This window comes from Sylvia atricapilla, chromosome 16, assembly GCF_009819655.1.
Source record: "Sylvia atricapilla isolate bSylAtr1 chromosome 16, bSylAtr1.pri, whole genome shotgun sequence".
Lineage (NCBI taxonomy): Eukaryota > Metazoa > Chordata > Aves > Passeriformes > Sylviidae > Sylvia > Sylvia atricapilla.
Genome location: NC_089155.1, coordinates 14,850,483 through 14,871,686, shown reverse-complemented (window position 1 = coordinate 14,871,686; position 21,204 = coordinate 14,850,483). Strand labels below are relative to the sequence as shown.

The window sequence follows — 21,204 nt, the reverse complement described above, 5'->3', positions numbered from 1 at the left end:
ATGCTTCCTCCAACCTTTGGTCTGAGACTGTTCTTTTCCTCCAGAAAAGCTTTTGTTGTATTTACAACCAGTCCCAAACTGCTCAGGTTGGGTATGTGAGGCTGTGCAGTGCACGAAGGGAGCTGGGGTTAGCTGTATTTCAGAGGGCAGCCCTGTCCTGTTCCTGCAGGCCCCTGTCCCCACGTCAGCAATAATCGGGTGTGTTCAGGTTGTTCCCAGCACTCGGTGGTTTTCCTGACCCTCCTGCAGCTTGTGCAGCTCCAGGCAGCTCATTTCAGCCTCCCAGGGACGGGAGGGAGAGGATCCAGCGAGGAAACCCTAAACCCTCCCTTCTGTGCTGATAAAAAACTCCCTTTGTGTTGTTTCTGTTGTGTCTCACCGTCCAGGAAAAGGGTGTTTTCCCAGCGGTGTGTTACCCGTGTCTGGTACCTCACATTCTAAACTGTAACAGAACAATCCTTACCGATGTCCACTACTACAACCAAACCTCCCAGATTTTAGCTCAGACTTACTATTCAAGAGAATGATTTAAAATAGTAACTTTGTCAAAAGTGCATCTCCCTTTAATCTCTAACTTCAGTTTGTTCAGCACCTTTGTTTAAAATATATGTTTTCACATATTTAAAATGCCTGAGTTTTAATATCTCTGTATTAAGTGCATTTACTATCAATAATTTAAAGACCATTCCTTGCCAATGGATGTATAGAATTCTGAGAGAATACCAAAATTATATAATATGAAAAAACTATGTAAAGTTTTCTACATGAAAATACGATGTATAATAGTTATACTATTCCATGCTTTAATCAAGTGATAAATCAATAAAGTTTTACGAAGTGTTGCTTTTTTTGCTCAGGTGGTTCTTTAAGCGGCTCAGAGGCTTCGGAGCCGCTGGGGCTTCTCTGCGGGGCAGGAGAGTTCCGCGTGGTGTTTTATAATAAACGCGGGCCCGCTCCGTCCCGGTTCCTGCTGTGCGGCGGGGCCGGGCCCGTTCCCTGGACAGTGCCGGGCCCGTTCCCTGGACAGTGCCGGGCTCCGGCCTGGGCCCGCGGTAATGCCGGGCCCGTTCCTTTCACAGGGCCGGGCTCCGGCCCCGCTCGGCCCCTTCCTTCCGGGGCGGGGCCAGGCCGCCGCGCTACGAGGGGCGCCGCGGGGCTTTGTGGGAAGGGCCCGGCCATTGGCCGCCGCCCACCAAGCACGCCGCGGATTGGCTGCCGCCGGCGCGCCCGGGGCAGACGCGGCCCCTGATTGGCCGGGCGGGAGCGCGATGTCACCGCCCCGCGCGATGCGGTCACGGAGCCGCCGCCGCGCCCTCGCCCGGCGGTTTGAATGTGAAGTGCAGCCGGAGCGCTCGTACCCGCCGCCGCCGCCGCCGGGGGGGAGCCGCCAGGTAAGGCCGGGGCGCGCTGCCCCGCACGGCGATGGGGCTGGGGCGGCCCCGTGCCCCCGCAGCCCCGCGGCCGCCCGCGCGCCAACTCCGCGCTGCGCTGGGCGCTGGGCCCGCGGAGCGGCCACAGGCGCATCGCACCATGCTGGGCCCTTCCGCCCGCCTCCCGCGGCCCGCGATTGGTCCGAGGCCGCCGGGCCTGCGCAGTCCGCGCCCCTCATTGGCCGCGGCCGCTGCCAGTCCGGGCTGTCGGCGGGGGAGGGGGACCGAGTTAGTCTGAGGGTTCTGCGGCCGCTCGGGATCTCGCCCGGCCCCGGCCCTGCCGCCCCCTCACGGCCCGGCCCGGCCCCGGCGCGGCCCTGCAGGGCCCGCCGCAGGAGGAGCACGGGCGGAGCAGGCGTGCCCCGGCGCCGGGACGGACGGAGCAGCCCCGACCCTTCCGCGGGTGAACGGCCTGGCGGGCCGTGCGAGGGCGCGGGACCGGCCGTGCTCCGGAGAGTCCTGGGCTGCCCTGGCCGGTCCTGCCCCGGAGAGTCCTGGGCTGCCCTGGCCGTGTCCCGGCGAGTCCCGCGCTGCCCCGGCCGGGCCCGCTTTGGCGGGAAGCGGCGGGAGCGGTGCGGGGCCGGTGCCCGGTGCTGCTGGGCCGGTCCGCGCTCTGGGGAAGCGGGAAGTGCCCCGGGGATCCTCGGGGCGCTTCAGGACGGTTCTCCCCGTCAGGACGCCGTCCTGAGCGCTCCCCGGCGCGGCGGCGGGTTCGGCAGGGCCGGCTGAGGGGATGCGCCTGTGTGCAGCTCCCGCCGGGCCCGGCCGCGCTCTGCCCGCTGTGGGTGTCTTCTCCGTGCGTGGGCTGCCTTCGGCTGAAGTCAGGGATGTACTAAGCGAGCCCCAGGGGCTTTCTGAGGCCTTTTCTGCAGGCACGTGCTGCAACACAACACAAGGCATCACATCACTCCAGCTAAAGTACCACCAATGTTTTTTGTACTGGAAAGCAAACACGGAGAACTAGAGGAAGAGGAGGAAATAAGCATATGTAGGTAACAGGTCAGAATGTGTTGGTGGATGTGAGTTGGTGAACAAGACCACGGACAGGTAAACCCCCAGAGCAAAGGGATACATGGGAGGCAGGACTCTTGAGGTAGATTTTTACTTCTTGCAAAATATATTAGGATCTGATTTGCATATTAGTGTGCAGTTAATTCAAGAGGATACTGCTGCTGTCTTTTTAAATGATATAGATGTCATAGCTGACAGAAGAACTGTGTCATTAAAGCTCATGCTTATACAAAACCGTGCTTATTGCATTGGTGATCAGCATGAGACAACTCCAAAGCAGGACAGGTAAATGTCAGTCAAGTTTACTAAATAGAATCTCCAGAGGAAAAATGGAAAGTTTTGCTTCCTCATAACCTTTGTGGGGAATGAACTGTGCTGCTGGTGGTGGGAAGGATGACAGGATTGGTGATGATGTCCAGAAGAACATCTCCATTAAAGCACATCTCATTGCCACAGTATTGCTGTAATTTTAATTGTTCCAATGCAAGCTGTGAAGTAAATAGCTGTGGTACAGATAAGAATATGTGTGGCAGGATTACTGGAGAGGAGCAATATGGACTTATTGCACAGAGTTATTCTGTAAAAGATACTGCATTTAAATTAGCTCCCACCCTAGTCTGAACTCGTTTGGCAGGGAGGACAAACTGCCTGGCTTTGCACAGTCTTTTGTCTCTTTTTAAAAAAAAGTATTTTCTTCTAAGGTTTCTCTTTAATAAGGAGTATTTGATTTTTTGAAAAAGCCTTGACTCTTTAACACACTTTGAACTGTTTTATTTACAATTATGTAGGGCAGGACTGTTCAGCTGTTTCAGGCAGGAGCAGTTTCTGGGGCTGGCAGCAGAACAAAAGCAGAACCAAATCCCTGTTGTCCTGAAAGGGCAGGAGATCATCCTTTGGCTGTTCCTGGTTCCTGTCTGCTGGATGTGTAAGCCTCTTCTGGAGTTTGGGCTGCACAGAGCAGACACTGGCAGTTACCTGTAGCTTGGGGAGTGGGATGTTTGCTGTGCCTGGCGCGCCCAGCTTGGGGCTGTGCTGGTGAGGTATTGTCAGAAAGAGCTGATGCTGCTTCCCTGGGATCTGGTTTTACATGGGTAGCTTTAGGACAGATTTTCTGGTCTCTGGTTGTAACAAAACTACTTGTGGGTTTTAGGTTCTGCCAAAATGGAGCTCAGTGATGCCAATTTACAAACTTTAACTGAATATCTAAAGAAAACACTAGATCCAGATCCTGCCATAAGGCGTCCTGGTAAGTGGTTCTCATGATGGAGAACAAAAAAGTTCTGTTTCTTTTGGGCTCTTCTATCTCTGTAGCAAACTTCAGTGGATATTTATGCAATGACCTTGTTACAGAAGTTCTCAGTATCCTTTTAAAATTAAACCCCTCAAGAAAACTAACAAAGGATGGACATAAATATAAATAATTTTATCTGCTTTATGTGTTTTTGTTTTTCTGTATTCTTGTTTTCTTTTTTTTTTCCCCACTGTTGTTATTTCAAACAGTCCTGCTGTTCCCAACAGGCCAGGATTTACTTCTCTTGGGTTATGGTTTTGAAGGGTGAGGAGGGAGTATTCCCCCACCCTGCTGGGGATCTGTCTGGGAGCTGTTGGCATTGAGGAGCTGGGACAGCCTCTGGGAAGTGTTAGTGTTGGGTATTGCAGAGCTGAAGTACCTGAGGAGTGTGGGATCCCTTCAGCTGTGCTAAGCCCAGTGTGTTCTGTTACAGCGGAGAAGTTCCTGGAGTCTGTGGAGGGAAGCCAGAACTATCCCCTGTTACTCCTCACCCTGCTGGAGAAATCCCAGGAAAACGTCATCAAAGTCTGTGCATCTGTAACGTTCAAGAATTACATCAAAAGGAACTGGAGAATTGTAGGTATCCCAGTGAGGAATTGTGCTAAGAACTAAGTATCCTTTCGAGGTACAATAAGCAGATCCACATCCCTCCCAGCTCAGTTTCATCTGGGAGCCTTCTGAGGGACCCAGGTCATCAGTAAAGATATTAACCAGTGCTGGCCCAGTACTGGGCCCTGGGGAACCCCAGTGGTGACTGAGGGTATACAAAAGCATACCTTGAACTTTTGGAATTGCTAACTTGTGACTGAAGTGTGTGGACAGGTGCTAAAAGGGGTATGGGAAGGGAAGTGCTGCCATCAGGTTTAAGGTCCTAAACACTGAGTGTCTCTCTGGAGGTGCTTTTCTCTTTTTACTGCTGGGTGATTTCTAGGTCTCTGAACTTCAGTGCTGTCATCACAGGTAATGTGACTGTCCCTGCTGCCTCTGGCTGGGACAAGCCCCCTCATTATTTTCTTTCCTTAGTAGCAGCTTTGCAATTTTCTACTCCTTGGCACTGCAGACTGACTGGACTTGGACGTGATTGGTGTTTTGAACTGCTTAGAGAACTCTATAAGTCACTGTTAAGGTTTTAATTGTGTGACCTGCACCTTCATGTACAGTCTCTAGAAGGGATGGCTTGAGACTGCTCACACAAAATCAGTTTGGGCAGAGGTGCTGTGTGTGTGGTGGGAGAGACTGGTTAAATGTGGGGATTTTATTGCCATGTGCACCCACCCTCACTGCTGCTCAGTTGCTGATCTGAAAGGTTACTCTTAGGGAAGGAGAAAGTAACTTCTTCAAAGTTTTACAGAAGATTATTTCAGCTTTTTTCAGATACTGCTGCTCCGGATTCATTGAAGGCAGTGTCACTACCAGGTCTGCTTCTTAGGTTCTTCAGCACTGTAGGGCTCACACAAATCAGTATAAACAGTTGGTTTCTGAAATGCTGATCATCTCTCATTGCCTGGAGAATGCTGATATACCCATACCTTAATTATTGTTTTCATTTTAGGTTGAGGATGAGCCAAACAAAATCTGTGAGTCGGACAGAGTAGCCATTAAAGCCAACATAGTGCCCTTGATGCTCAGCAGCCCAGAACAAATTCAGAAGCAGGTAATGTGTCATTCCTGGTTGTATCCATAAAACCTTGGGAATATTCTACGTCTAGATGCCATGGTTATTGGCAGAGCTCAGTTCTCTTATGAGTGAGCTCATCCTGATTCAAATAACTTCGAGGATATTGTTACAGGTATTTCTACCTACTTCAACTTCTTGTAAAGATAATTACTGTAAAATCTTGTGGCTAAGTTCTAACATTAGGGAGTTAAGCAGCAATTCTAAAAAGTGAGACTATGAACTTAAGGTGAGATTTTTGTATTTGTGTGGAAAGTAGCAGATATTTAACCCAGTGATTTTTGACTGGGACACGAGTGCTGTGTGCTGTTCTCCCGTGATGGGTCTGTTTCCTCTGCAGTTAAGTGATGCCATCAGCATCATTGGGCGGGAAGACTTCCCCCAGAAGTGGCCAGACCTGCTGACAGAGATGGTGAATCGTTTCCAGAGCGGGGATTTCCACGTCATCAACGGCGTCCTGCGCACTGCCCACTCCTTGTTCAAAAGGTACTGGGCTGAGGGGTTTGTGTGTGGGCTGTCAGAGCCCTCCTCACTGGTGTGTTTTATTCTGGACTTCATTTTGTTCAAAAGGTACTGGGCTGAGGGGTTTGTGTAGGGACTGTCAGAGCCCTCCTCACTGGTGTGGTTTATTCTGGACTTCATTTTGGACATTGACAAAACCTGCTGCTGTGACTTCTGTGACACTTTTTAATTAGTTATCAAATTGTACACCTTGCACGGTTTTGAACCGTGTTGTTTAGTCCTTGTTTACTTGGCAGTATTTGTTTCAAGGTTCAGCACAAGACAGAGTTCTGTGTGAATTAATTTGGTAATAAATGTGAAGACTGTTCTATTTTTCATGTGTTTCTCTCTTACCTGTCAGGTACCGCCATGAATTTAAGTCAAATGAATTATGGACAGAGATCAAACTTGTTCTTGATGCCTTTGCTTTACCCTTGACAAATCTCTTCAAGGTATTTCTTGTTGAATCATTTCTTAAACAAGTTTAATGTTCTGAATTGCTTGCTGTGGATACCTGTAAAATTAAAACTCAAGAATTGTTGTTTGAAATGGTTTAAGGGCTTCAAATTCAAGTAATGAAGTGGGACCTAACAAAATTGATAGCAGGATAAAAAATAACTGTATTTTCTGTTAAAAAAAACCAACAAAACATTCCATGACACTTTTCAATATTTTTTGTTGGTGTGGGTTTTGTACTTGACAATCTTGCATCTTTTTCTAGGCAACTATTGAACTTTGCAGCACACATGCAAATGATGCCAGTGCCCTGAAGGTTCTCTTTTCTTCTCTCATTCTAATTGCGAAGCTGTTCTACAGTTTAAATTTTCAGGTGAATCTCCTTGCTCTTGGGATAGTTTTGCTTTGTTCTGAAGAAGCTGTTAGTACAGAATTCATTTGAGGCAGCCTTTAAGGCCATGCTTTATGGCAGAAAACAAAAAACAGTGCCTCTGCTGGAGTAGGAGTGCAGTAAGGGTTGTTTAAGGCATTGTCTTGGCCCTGTGTGAACAGGTTCAGGGGAGTCTGAGCTGGCATTGCCCCAGGGAGGGGTTGTGTGAGGCCTCTGAGTAGGAGCAGGGAAAGGCAGGAGTGCAGTGCCTGAGTTTGTGCTCCCCTTTATGAGTGTGTCTGCTGGCAGGAGCTGGGCAATTACCAGTAGCTCTGTGCCCCTGGAGCACAGTGATTCTGGAGCAGTGGGGTTGTCTGGGTGTGGAATCAAATCTACATCCTGGACATGACTAGGTGTGCTGTATGCAAAATGGTCAAAAGCTCCTTTGCTGAGGTGACATTTATTTAGTGTCTCTAGATGAACATAAGTCTGTGAAGTATGATTTTGCCTGGGTTTCTTGGGCTGTTCTTCCACAGGAGGCGAAAGAACAAGCTGGAGCTAAAAAAGGCTTGTGCTCTCTTGTTCTGAGAGTGAGAGGTGATAAGGCTCATTCATTAGAAAAATGTGAGCTGTTTACAGTCTAATCAACTAGTTTATTTGGGCTCTGCCAGAACAGTTTTTATTTGGGAGGAGGAAGGGGCACTGTTTGAATTTGAAGACTGTTTTCCACAGGTTATTGTCCCCCAGGAGATGATGATTAGGTGAATGCACTACTACCAGAGTAGGTATGTTATCTAAGCACTACAGTCAGAAAATAAAATGCAGATTTATGCTTTTCCTTCACAGGATCTTCCTGAGTTTTTTGAAGATAACATGGAAACATGGATGACAAACTTTCATAGCCTTTTAACTTTAGATAATAAACTCTTGCAGACTGATGTAAGTACTGCATAAACCACCAGCTGCATCTGTAGGGGAGAGGGTGGACTGACAACAGAGGTCTAATTCTGAACAATGCAGTGGTTTTTTGTGGGGCAGACAAAGGAGTAGAATGTCTGTAAGAAAATGGAAGTTGAGAGAAGTTGCTCTGCTGTGTAAGGAGTTTGAGGTTCAGTTCTTTAAGTTGTATCACAGTTACAGGTGCACTCAGCTGTGCACAGAAATCAAATTTCCCATACTCATCACTGAGTTAATTCCTTAAAAAACAGCTGCTGAAGTAACCTGGCCATTAGCACCAAAGAGGTCAGGTTTTCTGCATCAGTTCTAGAAAACAGGGTGTCTTAAAGGACTTGAAACAATTGAGCATAGAGGGCAGGACATCTCTTAAGTACTTCGGCACTTGCTGTCCTGTCTAGTTAAAGAATCTGTAATTTCACTGGTGAAAGCTGATACAGGGCAGCAAAGCTCCAGTTTTTTTTTGCATGTTTTCTGCATTTTGAGTGCTGATCTCTTCCAGATACAGCACACTAGTTTGCCACTTGATGGAGCCAAAACAACTATAAATTTCACATGGAGAGGCATATTAGGTGTGTGTTGAGCTCCAGTTACCCTGCAGCTCAAAGCAGCTTTGCTGCTCTTTTGTCTTGTGTCTGGGCTGCTCCCAGCACGAGCACTGGTGCAGCTGCACTGGGACAGGCAGTAAAGGTGGGGGGAAGAGGGGCAGACACAACTGGGCTGCTGTTTGCTTGTTGTTTTTAATTCCAGCTCAGTTTCCCAGTTCACACGGTGGTTCCACAAACATCTGTGCTCACTGGGGAAGGGGAGGGAACTTCTACAACTACTCCAATTAAAGAATCCTGATGCAGTGGCTTCTAAGCATGTTTTCAATGCCTCGTGTTGTCTTTTTCGTATTACATTTGTCAATTAATTTTGTGTGAACTGTTGTGTCTGTTTTCAAGTGCCTGTACCTGGATTTGAAGTGTAGGTATGGTATCTAACCTGAAGAGCAGTTTGGGTACAGATCAGCAAAATACAGTAATTCTAGGGAAATGAGAGGGATTTCTTTCACCTGTTTAGGACATGGTGAAACAGTGACGTAAATATTTCACTTAAATACCTTGATACTTCTCACGTTTAAGGAGAGTTGAAGTTTGGATGTTTAACTTCTTAGTTTTGTTTTATGTGAGGATGAAGAGGAAGCCGGATTACTGGAGCTCTTGAAATCACAGATTTGTGATAATGCTGCTTTATATGCTCAAAAATATGATGAAGAATTCCAGCCCTACCTGCCTCGTTTTGTAACAGCAATCTGGAATCTGTTAGTCACGACTGGCCAGGAAGTGAAGTATGACTTGGTGAGTTGCTAAAATCTGATCTTGTCACGTTTGATAATAAATTAGAAATAGATCAGTCGTGCTAAAGTTCTGTGTTCTGTTTGTAGCTGGTCAGTAATGCAATCCAGTTTCTGGCCTCAGTTTGTGAGAGACCACATTACAAGCATCTGTTTGAAGACCAGAATACACTGACAAGCATCTGTGAAAAAGTTATTGTTCCCAATATGGAATTCCGAGGTAACTTTTTGAGACTTAAATTTTGAAAAACACACCAAAAATGTAACTAATTATCGTGACATGTTGCTTTGCAGGGCTAAGAATTGAGGATTCTCTCTTGTGTCCCTTAGTGCTAGATTCAAACCCAAGTTTCTGCAGCAGATTGCTGTCCTGTGGGCTTTGTAGGATTGTATGAATATACGTAACTTTTCATGTTGAAATCCCAGTGGAGGAAGTCTAGGTCATGTGCCACCAATAAATTTCTACAGTTAAAGTGAGTATCTGAATAATTCAAGGAGCTTAATAGGCAGGAATATCAGGTCTACTGAACTGTAGTGTTTAGTTCTCCAGGTTTTGATGGCTCATATTGATCCTGTATTTAAAATGCAGTGACAGTGTATTGCAGTGAAGCTTCTCTCTCTTAAGTCTATGGCTCTGAAAACCTCTTCAAATACACCTGGTATTGAATATGTGTTAGAGGTTTTTCTTTGAGTCAATACATCAGCCCATAGGTATGAAAGACTAATTTGTGGGACAGGAGCTAAACAAGACTAGTCTGTTAATTCTTGTTAATTAATATTAATGTTATAGAAAGCTCCTTGGGAAAAACAGCAAGTTGGTAATGCTACACCCTTTTACTATAAACCCCAGAGACTTCAGTATTTCAACTTCATGTGTTTTGTATTTTCAGCGGCTGATGAGGAGGCATTTGAAGATAATTCTGAAGAGTATATAAGAAGGGATTTGGAAGGATCTGGTAATCCACCGATTTATACTAAGAATACTTGGTCTTTAAATATAGATCTACAGAGCTGAAGCAATTTACTGAAGCTTTTATAACTTCATTTTGAAACTGAGAAGGTTTCCACACAGCACCCCCAGCTGGATTTTATCCAGCCTGAGATCAAGGCTACTGTCATGATCTGCTCGTCACAGTGTCTTGCTGCTTTGAGCAATGCTTTTATTGGGCTTTTGCCTTAATTGGATTGGTATGTCTTCTGCACTGCCCACATTCTCATTTCAGCAAATACAGCCTGTAAGTCAATCCTGAGTAGTAGCCAGTTGTGTGGAGTTTTAAATAACAGGGAGAGACTCCTGATGTTTCAAGTGAAGCTCTGCCTGGGGTTGCATACAGGCTGTGCTGAGGCCAGCTGGCCAGCAGCCAGGCTGGGACGTGGCATGTGTTGAGAGCAGGGCTTGCCCAGCTGCTGGGGGATCTGTGCTCTGCAGCCTGCCTCTGTGTGACAGCCTGGCCACAGTAGTCACTGACACTCCTGAACTGATGGCATTTCCTGAGAGATTGAAGGAATTAATGTGTGCTTGCAGTGGAGGACAAAATTGTAGGAAACACTTGAACTTTTTTCAAGAAAACATCATTCTTATCCAGGATTGGCTTCATTTTAGGTATTTGTGAAGTTTTTTACAAAAATGTGCTGCCAGGTGTGGTGGGCCAGCAGCTGGCTTGTGCTCCAGGGGAGAGAGTGGGAGGGGTGAAAGTGGAGGCTCATGGATAAAGACAGTTTAAGGGAAAGAAGGGTAAAGAAGGGGAGAGAAGTTACTGACTCAGCACTGCCCACAGTCACAGCCTGTCCCTGGGCAGTGGCTCCTTCCCCCATTTTGTGTTTCTGAGCATGTCACACAGCACAGAAGGCCCTGCTGGTCCGTTGGGGTGACATGCCCAGGTGTCCCCTCCCGGCTCCTTGCTGGGAAGGAAGGAGGAAGAGGAGGGAAGGCCTGACACTGGCTGTGCCCTTCAGCAGCAGCCAAACCCGGGTGTTCCCAGCAGCCTTAGTCATTGGTACCAGACACCAAATGGGCCTCTGGGGAGAAAATGAGCTCCCCCAGCCAGAGCCTGAACATCTGGTGCATAAAGCCAGTGCCACCCCTGCATGGCTGCTGCCACTGCTCAGGGAAATGGCTCTCAGACACCTTTCCTTGGTGTACAGTCAGCCCAGGTGTGACAGGAAGTAAAGCTTACAGGTGTCCTTACACAGCAATGTGCAGGGTTGCAATAGTTAACATGGGGTGTGCCTGTGACTTGAGAAGCTGTTACTGGTTTGTGTTTATGTTTATTGGTATGAAAAGCTGGCTGCTTTCTCATATCCTAAGAATCTTTGGTTCTCATGCAGATATTGACACCAGGCGCAGAGCAGCTTGTGATCTGGTCAGAGGCTTGTGTAAATTTTTTGAAGGACCTGTGACAGGGATTTTTTCTGGATATGTTAATTCTATGCTGCAAGAGTATGCAAAGAATCCAACTGTTAACTGGAAGCACAAAGATGCAGCTATTTACCTTGTAACGTCTTTGGCATCCAAAGCTCAAACACAGAAGGTACTTGTACATTGTATTCATTGTATTCAGATATTACGGTGCAGATGCTGCTGCTGTTTGTTTAAGCTGCTTCAGAAAGGGAGTCACTGTGTTTGCAGTGGTTCCTGCTGGTGAAGGGAAGAGCTGCCCTCTGTATCCTGCTGTCCCAGCTGCGTGTGTGACCCTCAGGTAGATGGAGCACAGTGTGAGACAGCCAGAAAAACCCAAACTGGCTCAGCCCTGCACCCTCTGGGTGCCCCTGGGGCGCTCTGGGAGCCGTGGAGGGCAAACAGAGCTGTACAAAGATGATCAGAGGTTAAGCAGACGAAAAGGAATTCAAACGACTCTTGGAGTTCTTGTCATGATATTTCCCAGTGTTCCCTGCTACCTGAATGTTTGATTAGTGAATGACATGTGAATGCTAACGATGGCTGGATCTCATTACCAGCTGGGGAGAAAGCAAAACAGCCTGGAGACCCTGAAAAAGCTGGGCTAGCCTGTATCTGCAAACAGGAGCATTGTATCGAATGGTTTTACTAGATACTTCAAATTCTGTTACAGTTCAGATCTCAGTGTCTTTACCAGACAGATTTGAGGCAAACACAGTAAAAAATGTACATCATTTTATGCAATTTTGCTGAAGGTTCTCAGTGTTCTCCTGAAGCCAGGTGTATACTGCTGCCCAGCAGTTAGTGATGTGTAACAGGAACCAGTCTGGTAGCATTTAGGAAACTACAAACTTTGTGTCTTTTTCTGTGCTATTTAATTTAGAACACTTCATTGAAAAATCTCCATCTAAAAATCCTGGTTTCAAAATAGAGTGTTTGTAAGAAAAAGCTAATTTTTTTTTTTTAATTAGTAAGAAAACTAGGAGTTCATATGTCAGCATATAAAAATAAGAGTTGTTTTCTGCTTCTTCCAGCATGGAATAACACAGGCCAATGAACTCGTTAACCTGACAGAATTCTTTGTGAATCACATTCAACCTGACTTAAAGTCTGCTACTGGTAAGTTAATGTGGATTTTGATAGGGTATTTTTGTGATATATCATAACCTTGGCAGCAGCCATTGTTTGTGAAGTCTCAAGCACTCCTTCACCAGCACAATCTCTGGGACAGGCTGTCCACAGCTGGCACAGAGTAATTAATTTTGGTTTGGCCAGCAGTGCAGGAGCTGCTGCAGCAAGGTGGATTGCCACCTTACCACCTGCTCTCTGCAAGATCAGGGCATGGATATTGTCAGCTATGTGCTTAAACTTGTTGAATCAAAGTAATTTGATTTCTGTGTTTGAGGCCTTATGGTAAACTTCTGTGCTCTACAAAACCCTGAGAAGTTAAAATACTGGGGCCAGGTTGTGACCTGTACAGCCCTTATGATGAGGTTGTGGATGTCTAGATTAAACCACATTGTTTATTTTATGCTTCAACCATTTTCTTCCTGTGTCTGAAGCATATTGAGTTGTCTCGAAATGTGTAGTTGAAGGCTGCTAAAATTGAAAGCAGAAGATGAAATGCCATCTGAGCTGGACTGTACTTCTGATGGTACTGGGATGTGATTTGTACCTAAACCTGATACTCTAACAGTGCCCACACCAAAGTGCAGGAACTAAGAAATGTAGAAAAACATTGTCTTGTCTTCTACAGGGGAAAATTATTACTTAGTGTCAAGTGTCACCTGTATATATAGTACATGTTCAGTAATCACATTTGTATGAGAAGTATCAACAAAGTTTGCATATTTTTTCTATTTCAGTGAATGAATTCCCTGTGCTAAAAGCAGATGGTATCAAGTATATCATGATTTTTAGAAACCAAGTAAGTTTTTCTTTCACTCTTCTGGAAAACCATATTGTAGGTTGTTACTTTATACTTGCCAAGCCTAATTTATTGCACTTGTCCATATGCTAACTCAAGAGGTGTTTGATAGTCATATACAACACTTCAGGCTGAATTTTTAGTTTAGAAAGTAAACGATATTGTTATAAATCCAATTAACATGTAGTCTATATGCTGTCCATATGCTGTGGGTGCACTGAATATCTCAGCTGCTTAATTCTGTGACACACTCAGATATTTCCAAGTCAGTGTTAGTCCACATACCTTTGGTTGCTTGTATCATTGCAGTAATTGTTACAGAGTACAGCAGCTTGGTCCTTTGCCTTTTTTGATTTGTGAAATGGGGTGAGAAAATATGTTACCTTTATTCATTTCTTATGAAATACCTGTGATTTGGGGGTTTTAAACCTTGATATTTTAAATTACCTGTTAAGACAAAGTAAAACGGAAAGGGAAGTATCCATTAGGATTATCTGCACTTAGTGCTAATGCAGTGTACCTCTGGTGTTCAGGGGAAGAGCAGGAGCAGTGGCAGGAGAAGCTGCCTCCTGGTTGTCAGGATGGGAAGTGGCAGCAGGAGGAGCCTCCCAGGATCCCTCCCTGTCACTGATGAGCTTGCTTGTGCTCCAGGGCTGAGCCATCTCTGTTTTTGAACGTGTTTCTGATTTATTGCTCTACTTTTGTAGGTACCAAAAGAGCAACTGCTGGTGTCTATTCCTCTCCTAATCAATCATCTCCAAGCAGAAAGTATTGTGGTCCATACCTATGCAGCCCATGCTCTGGAAAGACTGTTTACCATGAGAGGGACAAATAATGCTACCCTGTAAGTGTTCCAGGAGAGATAAATCCATTGCTACGTAGATTTTGTGTGTTAGGGATGAGAAATACCTGATCCTTTGTGTCATATATTAGGGTACTGTATAAGACTGAACTTTGTGACTGTGTTTCATCATTAAAGAGCTGTGTTTCGCTCAACAGCATCACAGCTGCAGAAATGGCACCCTTTGTAGAAGTGCTGTTAACAAACCTGTTCAAAGCTCTGACGCTTCCTGGCTCGTCTGAGAATGAATACATTATGAAAGGTAAATGCCTAATGAGTCCTAATGTCAGAATAACTTGGTTAACCTGAGCTAAAGGCTTACAGTTACAGGTTCCTGATAGTTTGATTTGCAGAACCCGCTTTATGCAAACGTGGTGAAGAGCCTGCAGTAACTGGTCAGGCTGTATCAAGTCATCTTTGGCTAACCTGGTGGTACCAAGGGGACAGTGGACACAGTGGTCCTGTGGGCAGTTATTTCTCACGGGGCAGCCCTGCAGTCAGGACAGTGCCAGGGCAGATCTCAGCAGCCTGGGCCTGGGGAGGAGGTGTGCTGTGAGAGGATAGATCTGATCATGGCTGAGGGGATGCTCAGGTCTGAGCCTTGCCCAGGACAAGGGATGGCCTTTGGAAAGTTGTTTAATCTCCTGTGTTCATCTGTAGAAAGCTTTCTTTTATGCTTTGTCATGATTATAGATGGAATGTTCTTGCAGCAGGTGCTCTTTCATTCTGTACCTAATTCCTTGCAATCCTATTTTAACAGTAAAAGATAAAGGATTTCGGCATATGTTGAGTGACAAAAGTGTATTTTGTCTTCAGAAGCTAAAATTTTCCATTTATTTGCAGCCATCATGAGGAGTTTTTCTCTGCTACAGGAGTCCATAATTCCATACATCCCCTCTGTCATCACACAGCTCACACAGAAACTGCTGGCTGTCAGTAAGGTAAAGAAACAGAGGAAAGGATCACCTTTGACCTTTTAGAGCAGTCTTGCAGAGGACTTCTGTGTACCTTGTTGTGTGTTCTGTTAGAACAGTCTAAACTGGTCAGTATTTTCTGACACAACTAATTTGAAACAGAATTCTAATGAGGTGCTGCCTTCCTTTTAGCACATATTCTCAGATCATTCTCCTGGAATTTAGAAGCAGCATATGAACTCTTTCTGTGATGTTAGTTTACTGTAGTATAATGCTTGCTTGTGCAAAGGCCACCAATACAATAATCTGGTGTTACCACAACTCCTGTATTCTTTGCCCATAAAACTTCTGAAGCTAATAATAATTGGCATTGAAATGTGGGATTGAATTAAATAAATTACCTTCTGCTTTTGGTGGGTAAAATTCTCTTAGTTTTTTATTTAGACTTGCCAAATTCTTAACCATTGACAATAGGGAATGATTTCGAATACCTTCATCAACTGTCCAGAAAACTACCTCTCTGTACAGTTTAAACTCAACTGCAGCTTATAAGGAATATTCAATAGAGAATTGACTGGACACTTTTTAAAAAATTGAAAAATAATCTTTTTCTGGCGTTTTTTCTGTGATATTTTAACTGTTTTATAGTTTGTGTAGAGCTTCTGAAAAACACTTGCTAGAAAAAACGTTCCCCTTTATGCTTTAGAGGTCTTTATGTTTGCTTCAATCTGTGGAATTAATTTTCTAAGCATATTAATACATAAGTTACACGTATCCCTAGTCTGAAATGCTACTTTATTCTTCAGTTGAAATAAAAGATACATTTAGCAAAGTGACTTGTCTGCAAGTTTGGGTTGATTTCTGTGTTTATCACTTGTTCCCAGAATCCCAGCAAACCCCACTTCAACCATTACATGTTTGAGTCCATCTGCTTGTCCATCAGGATAACGTGCAAGGCCAACCCAGAGGCAGTGGGGAGCTTTGAGGAGGCTTTGTTCCTGGTGTTCACAGAGATCCTGCAGAACGATGTGCAAGGTGAGGACAGTCACTCAGTGCTCTCTGGGGCTGCCTGCTAGGACTTATCTTAGGGCAGGGTTTTTTGTGGCAGGGGAAATTCAGGGGCAGAAACAACATTTCACAGTCTGAAAGGGTTTGGATTGTTCCATAGGGTATGCCAACAGCATTCAGTTATTTTAAATGGCGTTTTTAAAATATCTAGTAGTCACTACTCCAAAGCCTCTTAGTATTATTCTTAATCCTATTGCCTTGTTTCTAGTGGTTTGTTTTTTATTTTCTGAAACATTAATGGGTGGAGGAAATAGAAAGTGTGTGTATGCAATGCTTGCTAATTTTTGGAATAATTACATTTGGGAAGATATGTTTCTTCAGAGATTTATTGAAATCTTTGTGATAAGATAAAATTGTGAGTTCAGTCCCTTGATAGGTGGTGTCTGGGAACTGACAGTGACCCTGTTGTCTGACCCTGTCATCACTTCTCTTCCAGAGTTCATTCCCTACGTGTTTCAAGTGATGTCCCTACTCCTGGAAATGCATAAAAATGAAATCCCATCATCCTACATGGCCCTGTTTCCCCATCTGCTGCAGCCAGTGCTCTGGGAAAGGACAGGGAACATTCCCCCTCTGGTCAGGCTCCTGCAGGCTTACCTGGAGCGGGGCGCCAGCACCATCGCCAGCGCCGCCGCCGACAAAATCGTGAGTTTGGGCAGAAACACCCCACAGCTCAGCTGGGCTGACAGGCTGGGGCAGCTCCAGCAGGCAGCTGCATTCCTGCACAGCCTGCTGCTTGCATACAAACTAGTGCTCTGAAGGGAGCTTTCTGGCTGCTGCTCCCTTACGTGGATAAGGTGAATTCTTGGCTATCGTGCTTTTGCCAGCTGAGATGAAATGTTCCTGCTCTTAGTCCTTGCAGGCAGATAAGTTTACACAGTTTTCCTGCCTTGTTTGCCTCGTGTTAAACACATGGGTATGAGAACTCTCAGGGTCTGTTCAGAACAGTCTTGAGAAAGAGTGAGTGAGAAGAAGCCAAAATGTGTCTTCCTTCACCTGAAGGACAAAAACTGAATCCTGGCTTAGGTTATGAAGGCTTTTGCCTTGGCTTTGTGCCTTAAATGGTCATGGTCCATTTTCTGGTAAGTCACAGATGAAGAATTGTTGTCTAGGGTTGTATATCTACTTTTCTTGCAGCCTGGACTGTTAGGTGTGTTCCAGAAGTTGATTGCCTCTAAAGCTAATGATCATCAAGGGTTCTACCTTCTGAACAGTATCATCGAGCATATGCCTCCGTGAGTATGAGCTGAAATTACATTTAAAGCCAACTTCTGTGGACTTTAATGATGAAGTGTATAAACATGCCAGATGTTAATTTGTAACAACTGAAAACATCACGTTTTTCACTCGCATAGATTTGAACGATTCTGTATGTGTTTTCTGTGAAGTGGCATCAGTAAAATCCTAGTGTGAATTGAATAACTATTTATAACTATAACCTTTTAAATTTCCAGTGAATCAGTTGACCAGTACAGGAAACAGATCTTCATTCTGCTATTCCAAAGACTTCAAAATTCCAAAACAACAAAATTTATCAAAAGTAAGTTCCTTGCTCTGTGGAAAGCTCTGGGGACAGCAGCAGCTCAGAGGTGCAGCTGCACAGAACAAGTGTTCTGTTGTGTCCCATGGATACGTGGATGGAGGGATAGGGGTGACAATCACTGCACAAACTGCAGTGTCCATTACTTAACCCTGTAAAATCTGGTCAATGGCACCTGATAGGACCAAGAATGATAGAGTTGCTTATGATGGTCTTTCATAAAGAAAGTTGAAGTGGTGCTTTTAATACACTGCATGTGCAAAGGTGCTCATACCTCACCTCAGAGTCTGCACTGTGTGAAGTTTTCTGCTAAAAGTAGAGGTTTTGGAACAGTTTCTTTGGTTCTTGATCTGAAAAACATTGCAAATGGCTTTTCTAATGCCTTTTTATAACTGCTATAAGGGGAAAAGGAATTACTCTTGTCTTGTACCACCTTGTTTTTGTGTCGTGGTGTGTGAGAAGATGAGTTTTTAGGCAAATTTCAAGGCAGCAAGTTCATGTACTTTACTTAAACTCAACATATATAAAGACTGCCATTTCTATGCCTTTGAAAAACTTGCTGGAATGTATTTTGCTGCTGACTCTAAAGCTATTCTTTTGTTTTCATGTTGAGTCTTACTTTGACTTTCTTCTTGTTACAGGTTTCCTTGTCTTCATTAACTTGTATTGTGTAAGATATGGGGCATTAGCTCTGCAAGAAATATTTGACAGCATACAGCCAAAGTGAGTATGTTTGGTTCGTTTGGGTTATATTTACTACTGCTGTGTTACTTTTATCTTTTGTAGTAAGAAAGAGTTGTCTGTTTAGCTAGACCATCAGTCTACATTTATCACTAATTTGACTCACCAAATGTTTCTCTTAATGTGGTTCATTGATTTATCTAGAAAGTCTTATTTTTCTGAATTTCTGCCCACAGTTCCTCATTGATAGTGAGGAGATTATAAAAAGGAAAGATTGATGTTTTTAGTTGTTATCCTTTGTGAGACATTTGTATGTGCAAATGTGTATTGGAACACAGGGCAGCATCTTTACAAATGGCCTGGTTGTCTCTATTTCCTAGTGATTCACACTGTTTCTGGCTCTCTTTTGTCACCACAAGGCTGATAAAGCTTTCTAACACTTTTTCTCTCAATGCCACCACAGGATGTTTGGAATGGTGTTGGAGAAAATTATAATTCCTGAAATCCAGAAAGTGTCTGGACAAGTTGAAAAGAAAATCTGCGCTGTCGGCATTACAAAAATATTAACAGAATGTCCTCCCATGATGGACACTGAGTACACCAAGCTGTGGTAGGTACCACACTCCTTCAGGCTGTGCTGGTGAGGCTGTGTGAGTCATTGGAAATGTGACCTCAGACCAGAGTACACCCTTGAAGGACACTCCACTGTGATCTCCTCAGGCTCACAAAGCTGTTTCAGACTGCTTCTGTTTCTCAGCAAATGGAACTGCATTTTCAGAGAGGGTGGAAGATCTGGTTTGAGATGTTTTTGATGGAGATAGCACAGATCTGGCTAGCTGGAGCTGCCTTTAGGGAAATACACTGCTTTCCTCCAGCTTGTATTCCTTCTGAAAAGCACAGTTTGGACTTATATCTTAGTCAGGAGACCTGAGCATATTCATGACCTGACAGAGAAACTGTAATATCTTAGCTTGAGAGTGGAATTTTGGGGAAAGCTTCCAGGGAAGTTTGATTGTCAGCCAGTCCAGCAGTCTGGTGTGGCAGGTAGTTTGAATTTGATCACAATCACTGGATCTCAGACTAGATCCCTGAACTAGAACCGTTTTCTTAATGTCCTTAGAGCAAAGTTGTGCTCTGGAAAATCATTGCTCTTTTTAGGTGTTTCATGGCAGTTTCACCTGAAAATGCTGGTATTTTTATATAATTGTTGGTAGGAGCAGCCACATTATGCCTGTAAAATATTCAGACCCACAGTTCTTCTGGTCCACCATACCTTGGGCATTTACAATTTCAGTAGCCAAGTACCTGCAAAGACTAAATTACAAGGGGTTCCAAATACTTTGAGCATCCTTGTACAATACACCCTGTCCAATATTTCAAGCACTCCAATTTTCCCCTGTTTGCTCCCAGGATTCCTTTGCTGCAGGCCCTCATCGGCCTCTTTGAGCTGCCTGAGGATGACACAATCCCTGATGAGGAGCACTTCATTGACATCGAGGATACCCCAGGCTATCAGACTGCATTCTCCCAGCTAGCCTTTGCTGGCAAGAAAGAGCACGACCCTGTAGGCCAGATGGTGAACAATCCCAGGATCCATCTGGCACAGTCTCTCCACAAACTGTCCACAGCCTGCCCGGGAAGGGTAGGTGACTGTGCACCTGCATGCTGATGCTGCATTCTGCAGAGGGAAATGCCTTTGTGAGGAGGGGTCCCTTTGCTGATGTTGGATTATCAGCAGAATGAAGTGGGTCATAAGTAGAATGCAGGATCCTGCTGTGTTTAGTCTTTATTGGAATACAGCTTTTGTAAGGTTTTTCCTTGGGAGCTTTGGAAAGGCCTTAATTTTCACAGCACTTGATTTTGCAATAAGCTTAAATATGTCATTTTTAAAAAGAATATTTATACACTTGATGGTTTTTAACTAATACATGTCTGGAGTTGAGTTGGTTGCATGTACTTGGGGAATTCAGGCAGCTCATATAAAACTAGACAGGTGAGTGTACAGTTAATCTTTTAGCCCATAGCTGTGGTAAGTGAAGATTGCCTGAGAGGTCAGCTGCTTTCCCTGGGGATAACTGCTGCTCTGTGGCTGCCTTTGCAGCAGGTGTGATGGCAGGGGGCAGCAGGGGCTTCGTGTTTCACCCACTGACACCTCTGACACACGTTTCACCCTGTGCCCCTGTCTGTGCCTCCAGGTTCTGTCCATGCTGAGCACCAGCCTGAACGCAGAAGCTTTGCAGTATCTCCAAGGTTACCTCCAAGCTGCAAGTGTGAGTCTGCTCTGAGCTGCAGACACTCCACGGGCAAGATCAAAAGCTGGTTTGCTATGCAGAAGGTTGACACTGACTTTTTTATAGCAGAGCTCAGACAAAATGAAAAAGCTGCTTGAAATTGTGTTGCAGATTCCATCTTGTACAAGATTAAGTGTGGCTTTAAGCTGAACCTGAGGAGTTTGGTGGTTTGTGTACTCATAGATAAAGGTGGCTAACTTCCATTCCCAGTTTAATTTCAAAGGGAATAGTCATAGCAGTTTGTTATGGGATCGATTTGAAATCTGCATCTGCAGTGTTTGGATCATACTTGGAAACGTGTGGAGAGCACTGGCTGTAGAAACTCACTTCAGTCACTAAAATTCCTTTTCATTTTAATGTTGTCCTTTGTATTTCTTTTGTCTTTCCTTAAACTTTATCTAAATTGTGAATAAATAAGAAGTACTTGTTTAAAATGCCTGTCACTGTGCACTTACTGTTTTAGAAAAATGTAGTTGGTTTAAAAACAGTATTTTACACTTAGGATAGAATATGAAATAGT

General features: G+C 44.7%; 1 protein-coding gene across 1 annotated transcript; it reads left to right on the top strand.

Moving 5' to 3' along the window:
- Window positions 1-1,305: 1,305 nt before the first annotated feature.
- CSE1L (chromosome segregation 1 like) lies at window positions 1,306-21,118 on the top strand. The gene is made up of 25 exons (XM_066331020.1): window positions 1,306-1,391; window positions 3,592-3,687; window positions 4,166-4,308; window positions 5,285-5,386; window positions 5,748-5,893; window positions 6,270-6,360; window positions 6,630-6,737; window positions 7,581-7,673; window positions 8,861-9,028; window positions 9,115-9,244; window positions 9,915-9,980; window positions 11,353-11,555; window positions 12,457-12,541; window positions 13,288-13,349; window positions 14,057-14,193; window positions 14,349-14,452; window positions 15,034-15,131; window positions 15,989-16,139; window positions 16,609-16,817; window positions 17,310-17,407; window positions 17,627-17,712; window positions 18,354-18,435; window positions 18,857-19,003; window positions 19,804-20,035; window positions 20,589-21,118. The coding sequence occupies exons 2-25, from the start codon at window positions 3,603-3,605 to the stop codon at window positions 20,676-20,678; spliced, it is 2,916 nt and encodes a 971-aa protein (XP_066187117.1). The 5' UTR covers window positions 1,306-1,391; window positions 3,592-3,602; the 3' UTR covers window positions 20,679-21,118.
- The last annotated feature ends 86 nt before the right edge of the window (window positions 21,119-21,204 follow it).